This window comes from Perna viridis, chromosome 14, assembly GCF_037379345.1.
Source record: "Perna viridis isolate PV_CMFRI_1.1 ecotype Kerala chromosome 14, ASM3737934v1, whole genome shotgun sequence".
NCBI classification, from domain to species: domain Eukaryota; kingdom Metazoa; phylum Mollusca; class Bivalvia; order Mytilida; family Mytilidae; genus Perna; species Perna viridis.
The window spans coordinates 22,563,012-22,583,047 of NC_142458.1; the positions used below are offsets into that span (position 1 = coordinate 22,563,012).

Genomic DNA, 20,036 nt, shown 5'->3' on the forward strand with positions numbered 1-20,036 from the left:
TGTAACAACAATGTGCAATATATAGATTTGTTTAAAAAAGAAAAAAAAACATGTACATCTAACTTATCCATAAAAATATTTCAAAATATATGTAATTTCCCAACTAATCTTCTTCTTTGAGGTCTACTAGAGTTGACTTTGATTCTGGCGATTTGTATACATGACACTGTCAGAATTTTCATTTTGTTCTGTTTTTTCCTGATTGAAACATCGTAGGAAATACAGGATTTGCAGTAGTACTTTTAATAATGGCTGACTCAACTCAATATACAAGAATGCCGTAGCAACAAAACGTAATAGACAAAGTGCAAATGTGTGTACTGTGAGTTTGCGGAATATTTCATGGTACCTACACTAATACCACTTAATCCGTAATGATTTCTTGTTTAAAATATCCTGTCACTTGACAGAAGTTGATCAAGAGTATCAATAGTCATGTTAATCATTTATTACTGACAAAATCAAGACTGACACTTTATTGTCACATATTATTGTAGCAGTCAAATTGAACTCATCTCAAGCTTAAGAAATGTTCCGTCGAAACGGAGAATTTACTGTTCTGTTAGTTATGAAACATGAAGATAAAAAGAAACACTTCGGGTTTTCTACCGAATTATCAATTGAGATAAATTTAACCTAAAAGTCTAAAGAATTCGCATAACAAATTTGCATGTTTCGTAACGAAATCTGAACAGTAAAACATGAATATCGTAAGCTGAAGTGAAAAATGTTCAATCCGTATCCAGTCTTAAATGTTTGAAACAAAAGGTTGATTAAAATACTTGCTTATACTGATAATTCAATAGACTTAAAAATGTTTTACAATTAATTTTCTCTAACGGGCGCCATTTTTGTTTGAATTGCTATTGAAAGAGAGATAACTCTGGTCAAAATACAGCTAAAAGATGTAGAACAGTCCCGATCATGGGTGATATCTGAAAATGACTTCACTTCGCTTTTGATGACGTCTGAGGGTGAAGTGAGCGACTCCAGAGCTAAGGAGTAAGGGGTAGAGGTATAGGTTCAAAATTCAGTTTCATGAATATATGATGCATTCAATCATTCAGTCAGCAGGCTGATTTGTCAAAAATATTTGGTTACTTACAAATTTTATGTAGCTTAAAGAAAAAGTAACATTTATCTAAATAAAAGAAAATTACTATATGAAAATGCTTGCTTATATTGTTTGCATATAAGTAACATATAACACATATAATTTTAAAAAGCATTAGTAAATGATGTGTGTACTCGTTCACCTTTCCCTAGTATCTCTGAAAGAGATGTCACTTCTCCCTGTTTTTCTCAAGTAGCTTGAGCCCTGAACAGAGGTGTGATAGCTGTTCATAAAGTTCTTTAAGTCAGTGAGTAGGGTAACTGAGTAAATGACCATGGGTTCAACAAAGATAAGAAGTATTATTTGGAAGCCTGCATGGTGCTTTACAGACAGTTGACTGCACATTGTGTTATCATTTTACAATAAATTAATCCAATTAATTTGTGTACCTTGGGAGGATAATTTATATTTAGGCCCCCTCCATGCAGCAGGGCATACAAGGTTTTACAAATTACAGAGCCAATCAAAAAAGTGGAATCGTCAAAATCATAACTTAATAAACATACGGCAAAAATGAACCATAACGGCAAGTTCCAGATTTGACAAAAGTGGTATTCTGCTTAAAAGCAGAACAAAATCAAGTCAACAGTGAGGCACTGTCATCCAACAAAAAATGTGCCTCAGCAGATATCTTGATTATCAACACCATAGGGATAACATTATCACAGTCTACTGCTTAACATTGATATATTTAATACTCTCACTCCTTCCACATATGACTCACTCAATTTGAAACTGAATAGTCAGCATTTTTCTTTATAGCTTTATTGTTTTTTTTTCCTTTGATCCCGAACTTTTGTTATATCTCATCTGCAGTCCTGGATTGGACTGTCACGAGTTTCACTCAGAATTTGTTGTTTGGATACAATTAAGGTTGGGTTCTAGTTTTGAAAATATGTTGATCATTAATTGAGTTAATGGCCACGAAAGGTGCGGTGTGAATTAAATCATTTCGATTACGAAAAATGGCGGACACGATTATTTACAATTTTGTTTTTTTTCTGAATACTGCCTTTTTATCAAAAAGAAAGACACATGTTGAATGGAAGGGCTTTTACTTATATACGATCTAGTAAACTTACTTCTGATGATGGATTTACTGATCGATTTTCCCACAAAAAATCTAAATTGAATGTACTCGCACACCTAGACACAAAAGATGCAATGGCATCCATTAGCTGTCATCGAGCTTTTGATTGGTTGTTGGGATTGCATCCATTCGGAAATATTGAACGAATTTTGATTTTTCCTCCGATTGACGCCTCTAGACGACCTTGACCTGAAATTCACAACTTACTCGTTACATTTCTGTATTCTACGTAGCAGTTGTAGTTCTCAGCATGGCTAGTCGTCTCACGCCTGGGTTTAGCAGGTTTATAGACCCGTTGAAGCAGGTTTTGGGCGATATTCAGCTCAGGCCAGTAAAAAATATAAGATTTACGTTTGACCCATATCATCCAAAAGTCAGATCGATGAGGTAATGCACAGTTCTTGGGCTTGGTGGTTTCCGACTCCGAGTACGGAGTAGCTTGACCAAGTAATACCAAATACTGTAAAATTGATAGTCACTGCTTCTCCACAAGCACCCATTATTTAAGGGGATAGAGTAATACCCGTTGGCTTCGACTCAGTGTCATGGGCTGTTGACTCTGAAACTGAAAGTGACCTATCTGTGAACTAATCTGTCAGTGTGTCTGACTAGCCGAAGGCGAAGCAGTGTCTGGGTGATTGATAAATCATCTTCGTCGTGAAATGCTCGAAATATTTTCCATAAAACGTTCAACCATATGTAATCGATCAAACAGTAAGTTCTTTTTTGGTTTTTCAACCTTTAGGATCAAATTACCTTATGTCACTGGTTCGTGTCTGGAACTTCCCAACTGTTTCTGAACATTACACAAAAATACAGTCCAAATGCAATTCCTTTCATATCATTCAATACTTTTATAATCTGTAAATATGTTTCTGGCAATTAATCAGCTCAATAATACTCTATTATTTCTGTAAATAAAATTAAGATCTAGTCTTCAAATGAACTGAAGATTTGAGGGACTCCTTTTTGGCCTTGAAAGATGTTTGGTAATAAATTTGCATTTAGGGAATTGAGTTCTTGCAGTAATTTGCCAAGAGGCATTGAATGTGCTAAGCATGCTCCAGTTGACACAATTAACAGTCAAAATCGCCATCCTATTATTAATATTTTATGATTAATAAACAGGAAGTGAAGAGTGTTGATTTTAACCAAGTAAAATTGGCAGGAAAATTCAAATTGATTGAAAATGTCTAGTTTTGAAAATCTTATATTGATCAAGGAAAATTATTTTTGCAAGCTGAATTCATTCCATTTGAGTATAATTTCAATGTAAGATAATACTTTGTGGAAATAGTTTTGAATGTGATTGCAAATTAATTTTGGACAGGTTAAAAAGAAAATGGTGAAAAGGTGAAACAGAACAAAATTTGTAAATGTATGTGGATACTGATTTAATTGATTACAGTTTGTACTTCAGAAATCGGTAGTATTGATTGACATTCAGGTTATACATATTATTGGGAAAACCAGTTTGAAATATGAGAAATGCAAATGAATCATCACAGTTTTATTTTACATCATGTAATCTTTTAAATTTTGTTCATGCTACAATTTTCACAAGAATAAAAACGGCCAGTGCTAACAGCATTTGATTTAGTCCAGGCCATCTAATAAACCAGCTGCACTAGTGTTGATGTGTATTCAGTGATCGAATTTAAGGGGAAATACTTGCTAAATGCAAGTTGACATTCAATTTTGCTAGTAGAAACTATTTCCACTTGTTAAAATTTGCTAGTGGAATTCTGTATGTAATATAAGGTGAAGTCCAGAAATGGCCCAAAAGACTTAAATTAAGCAAGTGTAAATTTTCAGTACTTGCTAAATTTAGCTAGTGGAAAAAATTCTGAAATTCAATCCCAGTGTATTGATATGATAGATTGGTATTGTTATGTGTTACCATTTTTAAAAGCATTTCTGTAGTACTGCTGGACTGGACTTATATATTGTTTTATTCAGTCTCAGAAGCTATTTAAATAATTTTCTGATTTGGCCACCTACAGTTAGCAACCAAATCCGAAAACAACTTTATACACTGATTCCCTCAAAACAGGATTACCTCTGGGTACCAGTATTCTCTGATTTATAATTTTTGATTCAGTGACTTCAGGGAAAGTAAGGTACATTTTTGTAACAATAACTTGGTCATGACTTGGGTTACTGTATTCCTAAAAGGGAGTAATCCACCATACAATGTATATACATGTATATACATGATACTTAGTTTAAATGAATGATTTCACCCTGCAGTGTGAAAAGTGTTTGACATATGTCATGGAGTTGCATAATTGTTGCTTAATAAGACTAAATATACCAGATTTTACTCACTTGTAATATGATGGGGCATGCTTACCCTTCCAGAGCACCTGAGTTTATATTGCTAGTGCTTTTGTTTTTTGTTTTTTGTTTTTTTGTTGTTTTTTTTTTGTGTGACATCTTGTTTCCCTTATCTTCAGTTTTTATGTGTAATCTATTTTATTCAGGTTGTGTGTGTGTATTTCATCTTTTTTTCATGTGTTCATGTTCAGGTCACATCCAGGCCATGTGTTGGGAATTTGACATATTTGAAGCTTCCCATTGCTGAGGTATTTTTTTGTCGATATTTACTGTATGCTTTTTATAGCATTAAGACCTTCCTTTAGTGTTGAAACAAGATCAAAATGTCATTGTCCATTTCAAAATCTTTATTAATGTTTTTTTTTTCCATTTCTAATTATCATGTTTAAGATCAACGTTCTGCATTTAGAATAGTCAACTTCAAAGGTAATCTACCAATGCTAGAGATTTTCTGGCAGTTATTTTCTATTTTTCTAAGATATTTTACCTATTCAGTATTATTCATGACATGAAAAGTTGTTTTTGCATTTGAAATTGCCTGGCTGTAATGGTCTTCCAAACTGCTATGTTGCCTGTTATGGGATCTCTTTGTAGCCCCCACCAGAACAGAATATGTCACAAGAGCTACATTGTTGGAGCTAACCATGATACTGCCCTCCATACTCCTGTATGCTTTTTTGTTAATAATGTATTTATGGTGACAAACAGGCTGATAATTCAGGATTCACATGTGCCCAGGAAAATGGGACTTAGGTCTGGAGAGGGCTGTGTAATGGCAGAAGAACAAAACAATATGTGGGAGAAATCATGAAACTATATATAAAGTTTGAAAAAGTTTGCATTTCCTTGGATATACAAAATACAAAAAGGGTACCTAGATAGAGGTGAATCCTAATCTTTGATAAGTCAGAAATGATGTTTTAAATCAGGCTAAATTTTTACCACAATACAAGAACTGCACGAGAAAACATGATTGTCTTGTTTAATGCATTGAAGTTTTATGAAAAGGGAAAAGCAACAAGAACAGCGTAAAATATTCACACGTGGGAAACCAAATAGCAAGGGCACAAGCATCGTAGAATCCACATAAGTAAAGAGTAAATACAAGTAGATGGCCTGATGTATAAATACTAGTAAATGATTGTATGATTTACACAATGGTATTGTACAATTTCTTGTTTGTATTTATCCTTGAAAATTACTAAAATCATGGAAAACCCCTTGAAAAATCCTTGAATTTCATGTCTGAAAAAGAGTAGCCACCCTGATTTGTAGATGTGGTGTTTACATCTAAATGGCAGAAATGCATAATGTCAACAAAGGATGACAATAAAATAAGGATAATATTTATAATTGTTTATTTTTATGCGCAATTATAGCAAATGCATTTGTGCAAAATTTTTAATGCTATGTATTAAAGCATTTTACCAGCATTTTTGGGCTCCTTGCTGATACATACATTTGCACATAAGGCACATACCATTTTCTGGAAGGGGAGGGGGCTGGGATTTTATGTTGTCAGTTAGAAATTTTATTTTTACGGCAGCAACTGAAGTTGAAAAATTTTATTTGAATATCTACATTGGTAGGTATTTTGGGAAATATTGAATCATATTTTTTCTGTTCATGGTTGAGTGAACAAATTTTTTTTCTCAAATTCGGGATAATTTTTTTTTTTTTTTTTTTCAAAATATTCCCAGGCCCTATATGTATAAAAATCAGTTTGCATTACTATGACTTAGTTTTTTTTTAAAATAATAAGTGCATTTATTTAATTATTAAAATTCACATCTGGTTTATGATTTATCATTTCAGAGAAACATTGTACTACATGAAATTACCCAAAATTATGAGGACAAATTTAAACTGTACTTCAAGAGTAGATGTCAAGTCAGATCGCTGTGATCCTGAAATAAAAGTTTCTTTTCGTAAGTTTACTCCTAAAATCTAGCCTTAACACCCCTCCCTGCTGACTTATTTTCAAGGTAACAAATAACAAAAAGTACTACCAAGTAACCCTACATTTAACATGTGATAGTCATTTTTTTTTGTTTCAAGAAAAAGTACCTTCAAATGGTCCAGTATTTTACAGACAGTTGTTAATTTTTGGTTTCTTCAAAGTCTTGGTGGTTAATAAGATGTTTTTGAAGTTTTTTTTTTTTTTCTATGAAATTTGGGAAGAAATTAAGAAAACAAAATATACAACCTCGACCTACTGACCTATTGTTTTTCCTGACATGTAACAGGTGTCTATTTGGCCTTACTTCAAATGTTTTTTGGGGGGGGCCCAATTTGTCAATTATAGTTCCTCCTATTTGTTTATTTTTGTTTTTTTGGGTTTTTTTTGTGACAAGCATCAAAAAAGAAAAGAAGAGGCTTAATATAAAAAATAATACTAAATTTGTACAAGATTGAATCATGATGAATGTTATTTTTTATTATTTTTCAGTTGATGACCACAAGTTAATTTTCAAGACGGCAAACTTAACCACATTAGAAATTTTAGAAAAAATAGCATTAGTTTGTAATGAAAAGGACCCAAAAAAAGAAGAATCTACAGACACTTTGTTTACAAAAGGTGCTAAGAAAAAATAGTGTTTTACTGGTTAATAAATATATAGTGTTATAATTAGTGTGTTGTAAATAGTTGTTTGATTCTGTGAGTAAATGATTGAGATTATGATATTCTTTTGTTATAATTTTCTGGAGTCTTTAAATTATCAGTGTGATTAGTGAACATCCATCATCGGTCTTGTTTATAAGAAACACATAGGAGTTTGGTTGGAGTCTACTGATATTTCTTTAAAAAATTCAAAATTCTGCTGCTTATGTGCCTGTGTCAAACCTGGAGATTTACCCACATTCAGAAATTTCTTCTGGCCCTGGCACCACAGAAGTTATAAAATACCTAAGTCCTAGAATATTCTCAACTTCCATGGTAACTCCAATCATCAAAGTCTTTGAAATTTATATTTAAATTTTTATTTAACAAACAGTTAAAAATTTTCTCAGACTTAAGTAATTTTTCAGCTTTAATAAACTACTTCAATGGTTGATCTTGAACACTTGATAAAAACAATGTACTGTGTGTAATCTTTAGTGGACTGTAGGGAATGTTACAAGAAATTGCCTGAGGGAAATTGGAGTTAATTTCAAATAAGGTCTGCTGTAAATATAAAACATGTCCCAAAAACAAAACCTCAGCTAATCTCTCGCTTTGAGAAAATTTTCAGAGGGAGATCCACTGCTTATGAGTTTTAGAAGTTTAACACCTATGATAAAAGAAGTTACAAACAATGAAGGTACAAATGAGGTGAAAATTTTGGACAGAACAATGCTAAAAACACAAAAAGACAACAAAAAATCATACCAAAATGGTACACACAAAAATACAACACCATAAAAAACGCTGGTTCACTTGGGTGCTCTGGAAGGGTCAGCACAAGTCATCAACTGTGCTGCGTGTTGGGGTATGTGGGGAAAAGAAAGGAGCTACTTTTATTCAGAATTGTTGTAAAGTTATACTACAATCAAAGTTACTCAGCAGTTTTTCTTTATTTTTTGTCCTATTTTGAAACTGGTTTTTCCTCATAAAAATCCCTGCTTGCCTTTTTTAATTAGATTTGAGATATCACTTGCAGTTACATGGGGCAAAGTTGGACTGAATACCCCATTTTTTTTTTATTTTATAACATTAATCGTTGATAAGCCACAGAATAAAACCAAATTGAAATATGCAACCCAAAAGTGTACCATTGATTTTAAAATTTGTGCATTTTAAAATGAAAAAGTGTTCAATAAAAGCATTTGAAAGTTTAACCGCATTCATACACCTGTCAAAGACGGGTCGTATTATGGTAAACAAGTGTCCGACTATTTGGTTAACATGTTGCGCCTTAACCGAAGAACCACTTGTTCAAATAACTTCAATCTTTATACAAATGTTTAGAGATCGATTCTAAAGGAAAACTATGGACCAAACTTTACAACAAATGTGATGACTTTTCATTCAGAATTGTCAACTTTCCTTTCATCTGTGGCAACATCCCTTCAGCACCTGCTTATGGAGTTTTCATATCACAACTCATACATTATGCAAGAGCTTGCAGAACTACGCAGACTTTTTGTATCGCACTAGACTTCTTACAATTAGGCTTCTGGAACAGGATTATGTTGCTACAACTACAAGATTGAAGTCATCACTACAGAAGTTTTATGATCGTCATCATGAACTCGTGGATCGTTATGGTGTATCCATCTGCACCATGAAAACTGGCTTGTTCAACCTGTCATAGTTTTCCTTTCCTTTTCATCTAGCCCAGACTTGACTTTTTATGAGCAACTCAGTGGGTGTTTGTAGAAAAGCAGAGGACGCTTACCCTACCGGTGCGTGCTCCTAGTTTTTATTGGAATCCGAGTTGCTCATTTGCTTCAGTTATTTGTATGTATTATTTTGGCTATTTTATGTTCTTTGTTGTGTTTGTCTGTTTTCCATGTCTGGTCTTTGTCCCTGGATAACATTCTTTTGATATCCGCTAGAATCTTGGTTCCCTTGATTACTCTTTGTATGGGCTTTTTCCCGTTTTCCCCGTCTAGCATGTCGTTTTCCTGAATTATATTCTTCTGATTACCATTCAACTCTGAATGTCGTTGATTTCCCTTTCAGATTATAGTATCTAAAAGTACATTGCAACTAAAATTCACTAATATTATAGCATATTATCAAGAATAGTTATAAAAATAATATTACACTAAGCATTCTTTTCTGTCATCTTACAAAATCATACAAATATATATATATATAACGTCTAAATATGTTTAACATCACCAGAAGATGGTAAAATTTAAATTGAATATTTCGGATAAATGATATCCTTCTTCAGCATAGAACTTATAAAACTATATGAGCCTAAACTTCACGAGCATAAAACTCACAAAGTTCAAGATCAAAACAGATTCACAAGCTGAATCGCGTACACTGTGGGTGATTGTACCCTTATCAAAGGCTCACATAAGCAACTGATAAGGAGCCTGAATGAAAATAACAAAGGGGGTCTTTTTATCAAAATTAAAAGTAAAAATTAACTGTGGAAAACAATTTAAAAAAAAAGTCCAAATATAGTAGTAAGGCGTATTGATGTATAGCATGTAGTGCTGTACCAGCCTTAGACCAAGACCTAAAAATGAATTATTTTTTCTCGTTTATTCCATCTGGAGAAGTTGTTTGTAATTTCTTCATCCAAAGCTTTCCCGAGATACTCTTTTACATTTTGACCAGTTTTTATTATGTTCTATGACCGTAACAACAATGTTGTGGAGATCCTCCTGGGTGTGTCCGGTGGATCTAAGATGGCGACTTAGAGGGAGGTCTGGTTTGCATTTGTAGTCACTGCGATGAGCATCCATACGCCTGTTGAAAGATTGTTCTGTTTCGCCAACGTACTGCATACCACATCGGCACTGGAGAAGGTATATGGTATTTTCGGTTTTGCAAGTCACGTCGCAAAAATGGCAAATTCCTTTCCAGTGCAGTAGCTTTTAAACGATTTGGTGTGTTGGATCTGGGTACAGGTCTTGCATCTTTTATCTCCACATAGTCGACACTGGCCCGTTGTATTTTGTTTTTCAATGAACTGATAACGTTTAATTACGTTTAAATTATTTTTATTAAAGAAATTTTGACCAAAAAATTGCATAGTAAATAGTGTATATAGCCTCTTTAAAGGGTAGATAATTGACAGGAAAGTTTTATATAAACATATATCCATAAAAAAATGCCTTTATCAAGGCTTAATTATCACGAAATTAAGTCTGGTGACCCATGTTTTCCAGGTCATCATCTAGAAAAACTAGGAATTTTTGCTACAAATATTAGGTGTAGTCTACCTCAACCGTATTCGAATATGCACAGTGACTGAATACAGATTACAAAGTTTACTAAAAAAAATAATAAAATAAGGGTTTTTTACCAAACATTAAGTTTACATAGACATAGCCATAGCACTTTTATTTATTGTCGGGCACATAACAAAAACATAAGATCTGTAGAGTTTTTAACTGTGTAATAGGACCACCTGCAAAAAGGAAAATTAAGAAATTTCAAGCAATTGAAAACTTGTCAACTGAAAATTCGATGTTGCGATAACCAGAGCTATAATTCTTTGGAGATAGGCAAGCTCGACTTTGTTCGTCCTTGTAAATAGCTTTGATACATGTATAATACTTACAATGCAATTTTACTAAAATGTTACTGACCTCTTTATGTATATGTAGATGTACACGAACCTTATTACATCCTCCATTCACGATCAAGTTCCACTATTTGCTATATATTTGCGATCTGTACGCGATCATTTCTCTCGCTCGACACTGTGACAGAAACGTCTTAAAGCATTAAAACAGATTGACGTGTTTTCTTTATTAGACTGGATGTTATCTCCTCTTGTATGTAGTCAGGAAATATACATTGTCAAAAAAATGAAATTTTGAGTGCATGTAAGGACATTTCTGTGGATGAAGATTTTTGTGTAAAACTTGTGGAACTTTTGTTCATGCCAAAATAGTAGGCTCACGTGCATTCTTTTCAGTTAACGCCCCACCGTTACTCTCTGCAATTAATCACTTAAGTAGTAATCTTTACAAAGATCAGACAGTAGTTGATTCATTAATGTAAAAAAGCCAACAAAAATGGCGTTCTCTTGAATTTCGTGTTCTGAAGCAGGTACTGATTACATAATCAGAGTTTTTTTTTTTAAATTTGGTTGTTGCACTTGTTATAGAGAAAAAAAACATATAGAGACAATACATGAAATTGACACTTTGCAAAAGTATCGTGCTTGATTTGGTTTGATTTGTAGTGGGAGATGAATGTATGATTTTCAAAATAAATAAATACGGAAATGATTATCCTTATCGTTGTGTAAAAATACAGCATATATAGACTACATGATTGATTGATTGTTGGGGTTTAACGTCCGAGCAGCAATATTTCAGTTATATTCAGACGATGAATATGAAATGGATGATAAAATGAACATGAAATGATGAAATGAAAAAAGGGATGGGACACAAATATAATAGGGTCGACAAACTTTGATTGCTACTAGAAAAAGGGAAGGATGGATAAAGTCGGGCAATTTAGCCTCCCGTGGCGGAGCGCAAAGTTCCTACTCCTATCGAATACCACAGCAGGGTTGAACGTGAGATCTTTCCCAACACGGTGCACCGCTATGGTTTGCGGTCAGGTTTCTGTATTGTAGCCTGACAACCCCAGCATGTAACACGCCAGGGGTGCCCCATTCCACCATCTGGGGCACACATCCCAGTTGCTTTGTGGGCAGAGCGCCTAGTCCCCGGCTAGGGTTCTGAGCGCTATTTAGTCGCCTTTTACGACAAGCTTAGCGCTGCTGCAGGCCTATTCTTTTAACACCCGGACCTGCACGGGGCTATGTAGACTACAAAAGTATTGTTTGTTTAATGGGTATTTTCTACACCATGAATTACTCTACCATTGGCAGTGTCTGAATTTTGTATGGACTTATACTTAATTACACGCATTTTCACTGAAAAAAAATACCCAATTACAATATTTATAAGGAACATATAATACATCAACTACTGAATCTATCTTTTTATGATCGTAAAGTATCTTGACCAGTATCTAAAAGTACTATGTACATGTATATGCACTTCAGCTTAAATTTATTTTAATGATTGCATATTACCAGAAATATTTTAACACTTTATTATTTAAAATATGTACACAAGTAAAGATTTCAAAGTGCGAATTTTACTGAACAAGATCAGTGTTTTTAACCAAATATCAATAAAATAAGAGGACTGTCTTCAAAACAAACCAAAAAAGACGATTGGGAAACTTTAAGCCCGTTAACTCCAAATTACATAATGTGATAACCAGGGGTACCCTTTGACAGCTAATTTTAAGATTCACCACATTTAAGACGCTATGAATAAATGTATATGAAAATATTTAAATATTTTCATAATACACACTTAGAAATACAACAAGGAACTAGACATTACTTCTAGCTAACCGGATTAATACCCGCGGCAGCCTGTTGAAATCTGAACATTGGAGGACCAATGTGGACACACGATTCATATTAGACACTCTTTTTATAAATACTTTTGATACACAATTCTGCTGCAATTTCTAAAAAATCCAACTCCAAACCACAATCAGTACTATTTTTGTTGTTGACAACACAACGGCAGAATTTGACTGGAAATGTACTTTAAACATAAATTCCTGAAAATATGCACATCCCAATATTGTAATTTTACACCCCATTAAGATTCATAACAGTCCTGCTAATTGTTGTGGAGGAGTTACGGACAATACATGAGATCACATATTGTTGAAAAAGAAACGCCACCGTCTACCAGCCGTCATTTCTACAATACTGCCCAAACATAGATTTCTGACAAATAGCACTTTCCAATATGGTAAACTAACACTCCATTGAGTTTCATTACAATCCTGCAAGTCGTTGAGGAGTTGTGAACAACGCATCAGACCAAATTTTTCTTGAAAATGCCAAATTCAAACTGATGTCACTTCTACCACTTCTACAATTTTGGCCAAAACATAAATTCCTGATAATATACACATCCTAAAATGTCAATCTAACACCCCATTAAGTTCCATAACAAACCTGAAAGTCGTTGAGAATTTCTAGACAACGCATTAGACCGTTTTTTGCTGAAAAATATTCAAATTCAAACAGCCGTCAATTCTACAATAAATTTCTGACGGAAAATACATAACCATGTGGTTATATTATATCCACAAAATTTCATAAAAATGCTGCAAGCAGCTACGAAAATAGTTCGACATACAGACATCGTTTGCAGGGGGTATAAAAATCAGGGAAAAGAGACAAAAACAACTTAAAATATGCACACATGGGAAACCAAAAGCAAAGGCACAAGCATCGTAGACTCCACATAAGTGAAGAGTAAATGCCAGAAGATGGCCTGATATATAAATACTAGTAAATAATTGTGTAACTAACACAATGGTATTGTACAATTTCTTTTTTGTATTTATCCTTGAAAATTACTAAAATCATGGAAAATCCCTTGAAGATCCTCGAATGTCATATGTGAAAAGAGTAATCAAGGGAACGAAGGTTATAGCGGTAATCAAAGGAATGTAATCCAGGGACAAAGACCAGACATGGAAACCAGACATACACAACAAAGAACATAAAGTAACTAAAATCATACATAAAAAGTAACAAAAGCAAATGAGCAACTCGGACTCCACTTAAAACTGGAAGCATGGACCAGGTGCACAGGTAGGGTAAGCGTCCTCTGCTTTTCTACAAACACTCGCCGAGTTGCTAATAAAAAGTCGTCCGGGGTAGATAAACGTGGAAAGGAAAACCATGACCCGTTGAATACATCAGTTTTCATGGTGCAGATGGATACACCATAACGATCCACGCTGGTTCATGATGACGACAATAAAACTTCTGTAGTGATGACTTCAATCTTGTAGCAACATAACCTTGTTCCGGAAGCCTATTTGTTAAGGTTCTAGCGCAATACAAAAAGTCTGCGTAGTTTCGGCAAGCTCTGGCATAACGAGTTGTGATATGAACACTCCATACGCAGGTGTTGAAGGGATGTTGCCACAGATGAAAGGAAAGTTGACAATTCTGAATGAAAAGTCATCACGTTTGTCGTAAAGTTCGGTAAATAGTTTTCCTTTACCATCGATTTCTAAGTATAGATCAAGATATGAGGTGGACTTCACAGTGTCTATGAGAGAGTAATCAAGGGAACCAAGATTATAGCGGTAATCAAAAGAATGTAATCCAGGGACAAAGACCAGACGTGGAAAACAGACATACACAACAAAGAACATAAAATAACTAAAATCATACATACAAAGTAACAAAAGTAAATGAGCAACTCGGACTCCACTAAAAACTGGGAGCATGGACCAGGTATAGTATCTTTATCTCAAGTTCTTTGGGGTAGATGCGATGTATGAAATCCCCGAAAGTGGGATTGAAAAAGAATGTCAACCCTGTTTCGTGGACGTGTAGTTTAGATGGCAGAAACGGTTTAATTATGTTATGAACAAAAGATGCAAAGAAAATAAGGACAATATTTATAATTGTTTATTTGCATGTACAATTATAGAAGATGCATTTGTGCTCAATTTTTAATGCTATGGTATTAAAACATTTTTCCAGCATTTAGGCACATTGCAGATTAACGTCCATACATTTCTATATAAGTCACATACCATTATTTGTATATCTACATTTGGAGAAATATTGAATCATACTTTTTTCCTGTCCATGGCTGAGTAAAACAAATCAGTTTGCACTACTATGACTATGTTGTTTTTTTATGATAAATGCATTCATTTAATTATTAAATTCATATCTGGTTTATGATTTATTATTTCATTATACTACATGAAATTACCCAAAATTATAAGAACTAATTTAAAGTGTACTTCAAGAGTAGATGTCAAGTCTGATCGCTGTGATCCTGAAATAACATTCTCTAATAGTAAGTCCACTTCTAAAATTTAGTTTGAATCTATGGAAGGGGATATCCGCCATAAATATGTTCACGCGTTACTTACTTATTCGTTCTCTGTATTTTCTCTCTTTGTTAATCGAAGATTGTAAGATTGTTTAAATGTTAATTCGTGAAATGTATTTTTTAGCGCTGTAGCTTGCAATTTGTACGTATCTTTCTTTGCTTAATGTCGTTTCTTTTTCTGTAATATCTTTCTTTTACATTTCTACAATTATTAATTTGTAAAATACTTCTTCTAACCCTGAAAATCGTAGTTTTCCAATATCTTTCCTTGTAGAAAGTCTTAAATCAATGATTTATACAGGTTATATATAAATTAAAACACGTTTCTTTTAAAATCGACACGACCGACACAGTTACAAAGAACGCACTAACATTTGACGAATGAAGAATAAACATGTTACTCAGGCTATAACTTTTGTTTTATTTAATGACATTAAAAAAATTAAAAGGATTTCTAAAGAATAAAAGTGCTTTTAAATGATTTAAATATTTTTTTTTGGAAAATATCGAATAATGAAGCGAAAATCTTGAAAGGACGAACTTTTGCTGACAAAAAAATTGCGATGAAAATGGGGACATGTTGATGAATAAAGTTCATTATTCATAAAATGTGTCATTTAAGTCACATAATGTTTACTTATTCTTCAAGCTTATACTAATAGGTACATTTTGATATAAAATTACTTCATTTTGAGCCAGTTAAAGTGGAAAAATCATGACAGGACGGACTTGATCTGATAAATGATTTGTGTTGTTTTTTTACAGAGGTACGGTAAGAAAACATCAAATATTTGGATTTTAATTCATGTCTGTCACAAATCCTTAACATATTCTTAAAGCTTAAACTTTTTGGTATATTTTGTTGTACGGTGTATATGTTTTTGAAACATGTTCAGAAGTCATTTCAAAATCTCACAGGACGAACTTTTTCTAACAGGAAATTTTCAATTTGGTATCGGATGTGGGAGAGTAATCAAGGGAACCAAGGTTATAGCGGTAATCAAAAGAATGTAATCCAAGGACAAAGACCAGACATGGAAAACAGACATACACAACAAAGAACATAAAGTAACTAAAATCATACATACAAAGTAACAAAAGTAAATGAGCAACTCGGACTCCACTAAAAACTAGGAGCATGGACCAGGTGCACCGGTAGGGTAAGCGTCCTCTGTTTTTCTAGAAACACCCGCCCAGTTGCTCATAAAAAGTCAAGTCCGGGGTAGAAAAATGAGGAAAGGAAAACTATGACCCGTTGAATACATCAGTTTTCACGGTGCTGATGGATACACCATAACGATCCACGAGTTCATGATGACGACCATAAAACTTCTGTAGTGATGACTGCAATCTTGTAGTTGTAGCAACATAACCCTGTTCCAGAAGCCTATTTGTTAGAGTTCTAGTGCGATACAAAAAGTCTGCGTAGTTTCGGCAAGCTCTGGCATAACGTATGAGTTGTGATATGAACACTCCATACGCAGGAGCAATGCTATTTTTTCTCTAAGTGATAAATGTCTGTCAAAAACGTTTTACATATTCGTAAAGCCTGTATTAAACGGTATATTTTGATATAAAAAATATTTAATTTTGAGAAAGTTAAAGGGGAGATATCTTGACAGGACGAACTCTTTCTCTTTCGTAATTTGTGCAGTTTTTTACGGGGGCATGGTAACAAAACATAAAATACTTGAAATTTACTGAAGTCTGTCAAAACTATTTATCGGATTCTTAAAGCTTTTAATTGTGCTAGTCATTTTAATGTATAGATATTTGAAATTAATTTAGAGATAAATCCAAAATCTTGACATGACGAACTTTTTTCGGGGTGAAACATCTTCATTTATCGACATAATTAGACCTATAACATTAATATACAGATATGTGTTCCTTTCTGTTATTGAGCTCATTTGTGTTACCAGTTAATCAAAGTGACATCATGTTATAAAAGATTAACGGAACATAAACAGTGCCCGTTAATTATTTGTTGTATTTGTTACTTAGAATATCCCACACAATATGACTGTTGGTACTTTTAATCCGTGAGGAAAACATGGCCGCCGTTACTAAAATGAGAACATAGGAGTCAGAAAGCAGTTTTTGCAAATAATATAAAATTTGTAGGGGTTATATTGTCCATAAGACACCATTTCCAAAATTTTCGAAATGATTCGTATATTAATATAAGAGTTATGGTTCCTGAAACAATTTTTTTTTCACATATACATATACAACTTTGAAAATCTTCTTCTCTAAAACCATTTAACATCATTTCATGGAAATAAAGCTTATTTAGTTCTTTCGTGTATTTGTAATCGAAATGACTTGTGATTTTTAATCCTTGAATATTTACGGCTGCTTATACTAAAAAAACGGAACATAGGGATCGGAAGACAGTTTTTTGAAAATAATTCAGCAAAATTCTGGTTCAGGTCATAAAAGGCTACTAAAAGCATTTCCTACATTTGACTATTCAGTTAATTTTAACTTAGCCGGTCTCGTTGTCAATATTTTCTAATGGAAACCAGGTGAGCAATTCAGTCTCTCTTGGGCCTCTTGTTATCCATTTATAATATTTCTATAATATAGTTATAAATATTGAATTTCAAATTGTTCGTTCCACCAAATGCTATGTTGAGCAATTATAAAATATTTTGAAATGTTCTATAAAAAAGAATCTACATGTTCAGTTTTTTTAACAGGAATCAAGGAAATCAAGATTCTAGGGGTAATCAAAAGAATGTAATCCTGGGATATTTTGATAAGGAGAAGTGCATTTCAGTAAAACATGATCTCAAAAAAATGGAAATGGGATATATGTCAAGAGAAGATCAACAAAATCAAGAAATATTATTCTGGGGTCTAATGGAATTCTCTCAACATACATAAATTAATATAAAAAAATTAGTATCAGTCATGCGACATTCGTCCTCATTAACACTAAGTCAAAATTTGGTATGTTATTTGTCCATGAGGTCAAAGGTCAAGTTCAAATGTGAACCACTCTAGTACATGTCGCCTCGCCTTAATGAAATATAGCCCTATACCAAATATCAGATGTCTAAGTAAAAAGACAAAATAATTATGGTCCAGACAAAATTTTGGATGGTATTTGGCCAAACTCTTGTATGTCATTTGACCTTGGAGTCAGATGTCAAGCTCAAAGGTCTTCCTATCTAGAACATTACACTCTACCTTAATGTGATTTACTTACATACTAAATATCATATATCTGGGTAAAAGGACAAAAAAACGTTATGGCCAAGACACTTTTGTATGGTATTTTGCCATAATTTTTATGTTATTTGTTATTTGACCATTGGGTCAGATGTCAAGGTCAAAGGTCAACTGCCTAAAACATTACTCTCTACCTTGGTGTGATATAGTGATATACTTAAATGCCAAAGATCAGATATCAAAGCAAAAAGACTAAAAAGTATTGGCACAGAGAAAATTGTGTATCGTATTATGCCAAAATTTGTATGTGATTTGACCTTGAGGTTAAAGGTCAAGGTCAAAGTTCACATACTCTAGTACGCAACACTCTGCCCTGAAAGGATATACCAACAGACCAAATATCAGAAGTCTAGGTCAAAAGACAAAAAAGGTATGGTCTGGACAGTGTTATTATGAAAAGCGTTAAGAAGAAGAAAAGTCTTTATGGCTGGTGATTCGGGTCCAGATGGGCAAAAAACAAAGATAGGTTACATATTTTTATTTTTGATAAGTTTCAGTGGAGAGGACTTGCTACACATCCATGTATACATTTGGATAATATCTCCTTCCTAGTGTTGGCAAACGGGTCTGAACAAAGCCTTTTTTTCGTATATTTCAAAATGTCAGAAATTAAGAATTTTGGTTGCTATGGTAACCAGATCTAAACCAATAAGATTGCGTTGTACTTTATTGTATATTGTTTTCTTTAAGACACACCTCATTAATATAATTATGTAGTTTGACAAACTTCCACCATTAGATACATAAAGTAACATTCAAATTGTGATGTTTTGTGATAATTAGGCCCTTAATTGGTGGTTGCTAAGGAGTGGTCGTTGCTATGGTAACGGTTAAAATATTTTTCATTTTTTCATTTTATTTATTGTTTTTCCAATATATCCAACTGTTTTAAAGTCAATTTGGATAAAACATCTAACATCGATAAACCACCCACTGCATGATTTTTAGGCGAACTGCTACTTAAGTAAGGCTGTCTTCAGTGCTATACCGTGTTCTTTTTTCAGGTTCAGCAGCAATAATATAAAGTCTAGAATATTTAATTAATGGGAAAGAATATTCCGATTTCTTTCCTTGTATCATAGGTGTCAGACAAGGAGAATACTTGTCACCTGTACTATTTTCAATATATGCCAATGATTTAGAAGACTTTTTCAGGAATCGTAACATTCATGGACTGAATCTTTTAACAGAAGAAATTGAAACTGAACTCTCTCATTTTTTAAATCTTTTCACTGTATTATTTTCCGACGACATGGTGTTAATATCAGAATCAGAATCCGATCTACAAAAACAATTTGATGCACTTTATGACTCCTGCACATTGTGGAAACTTGAAGTTAATGTTAGCAAAATAAAATTGTTGTTTTTTCAATAGGCAAGAAGTCTGAAGTTTTAATGTTCAATGATGCATCTCTTGATACGGTTGATAGTTTCGATTATTTAGGAATATTGTTATCAAGAACAGGTAGCTTTTCAAAAGCGAAAAAGGCAAACGTAGAAAATGCAAATCGAACCATATACTTGGCAGGTATCCATTGGAAATAAAAATTAAACCGATGGTCATTAATGTTTGGCTTAAACTAGTTACTGGAAAATCTGAAAAGCTACCTGCAATTTTATTTAACTTTGCTCTTAAAAATATACCAAAAGGCACTTTTATTCTTCTTTAGA

At 33.4% G+C, this 20,036-nt stretch overlaps 2 protein-coding genes across 4 annotated transcripts in view; one reads left to right on the forward strand and one right to left on the reverse strand.

Annotated features, from left to right (window-relative positions):
• Nucleotides 1-2,350, reverse strand: part of LOC148598659 (uncharacterized) — a 48,728-nt gene extending 46,378 nt beyond the window's left edge. For all 3 annotated transcript variants that reach the window (XM_088562218.1, XM_088562221.1, XM_088562217.1), the window contains exon 1: nucleotides 2,197-2,350. In XM_088562218.1, coding sequence (XP_088418344.1) covers nucleotides 2,197-2,289 — 93 coding nt within the window. In that variant the 5' untranslated portion in view covers nucleotides 2,290-2,350. The remainder of the gene's footprint in view (nucleotides 1-2,196) is intronic.
• A 57-nt stretch (nucleotides 2,351-2,407) lies between these two features.
• On the forward strand, nucleotides 2,408-7,170 carry LOC148598661 (large ribosomal subunit protein mL53-like). The gene is made up of 3 exons (XM_088562225.1): nucleotides 2,408-2,591; nucleotides 6,357-6,469; nucleotides 6,991-7,170. The coding sequence occupies exons 1-3, from the start codon at nucleotides 2,455-2,457 to the stop codon at nucleotides 7,134-7,136; spliced, it is 396 nt and encodes a 131-aa protein (XP_088418351.1). The 5' UTR covers nucleotides 2,408-2,454; the 3' UTR covers nucleotides 7,137-7,170.
• The last annotated feature ends 12,866 nt before the right edge of the window (nucleotides 7,171-20,036 follow it).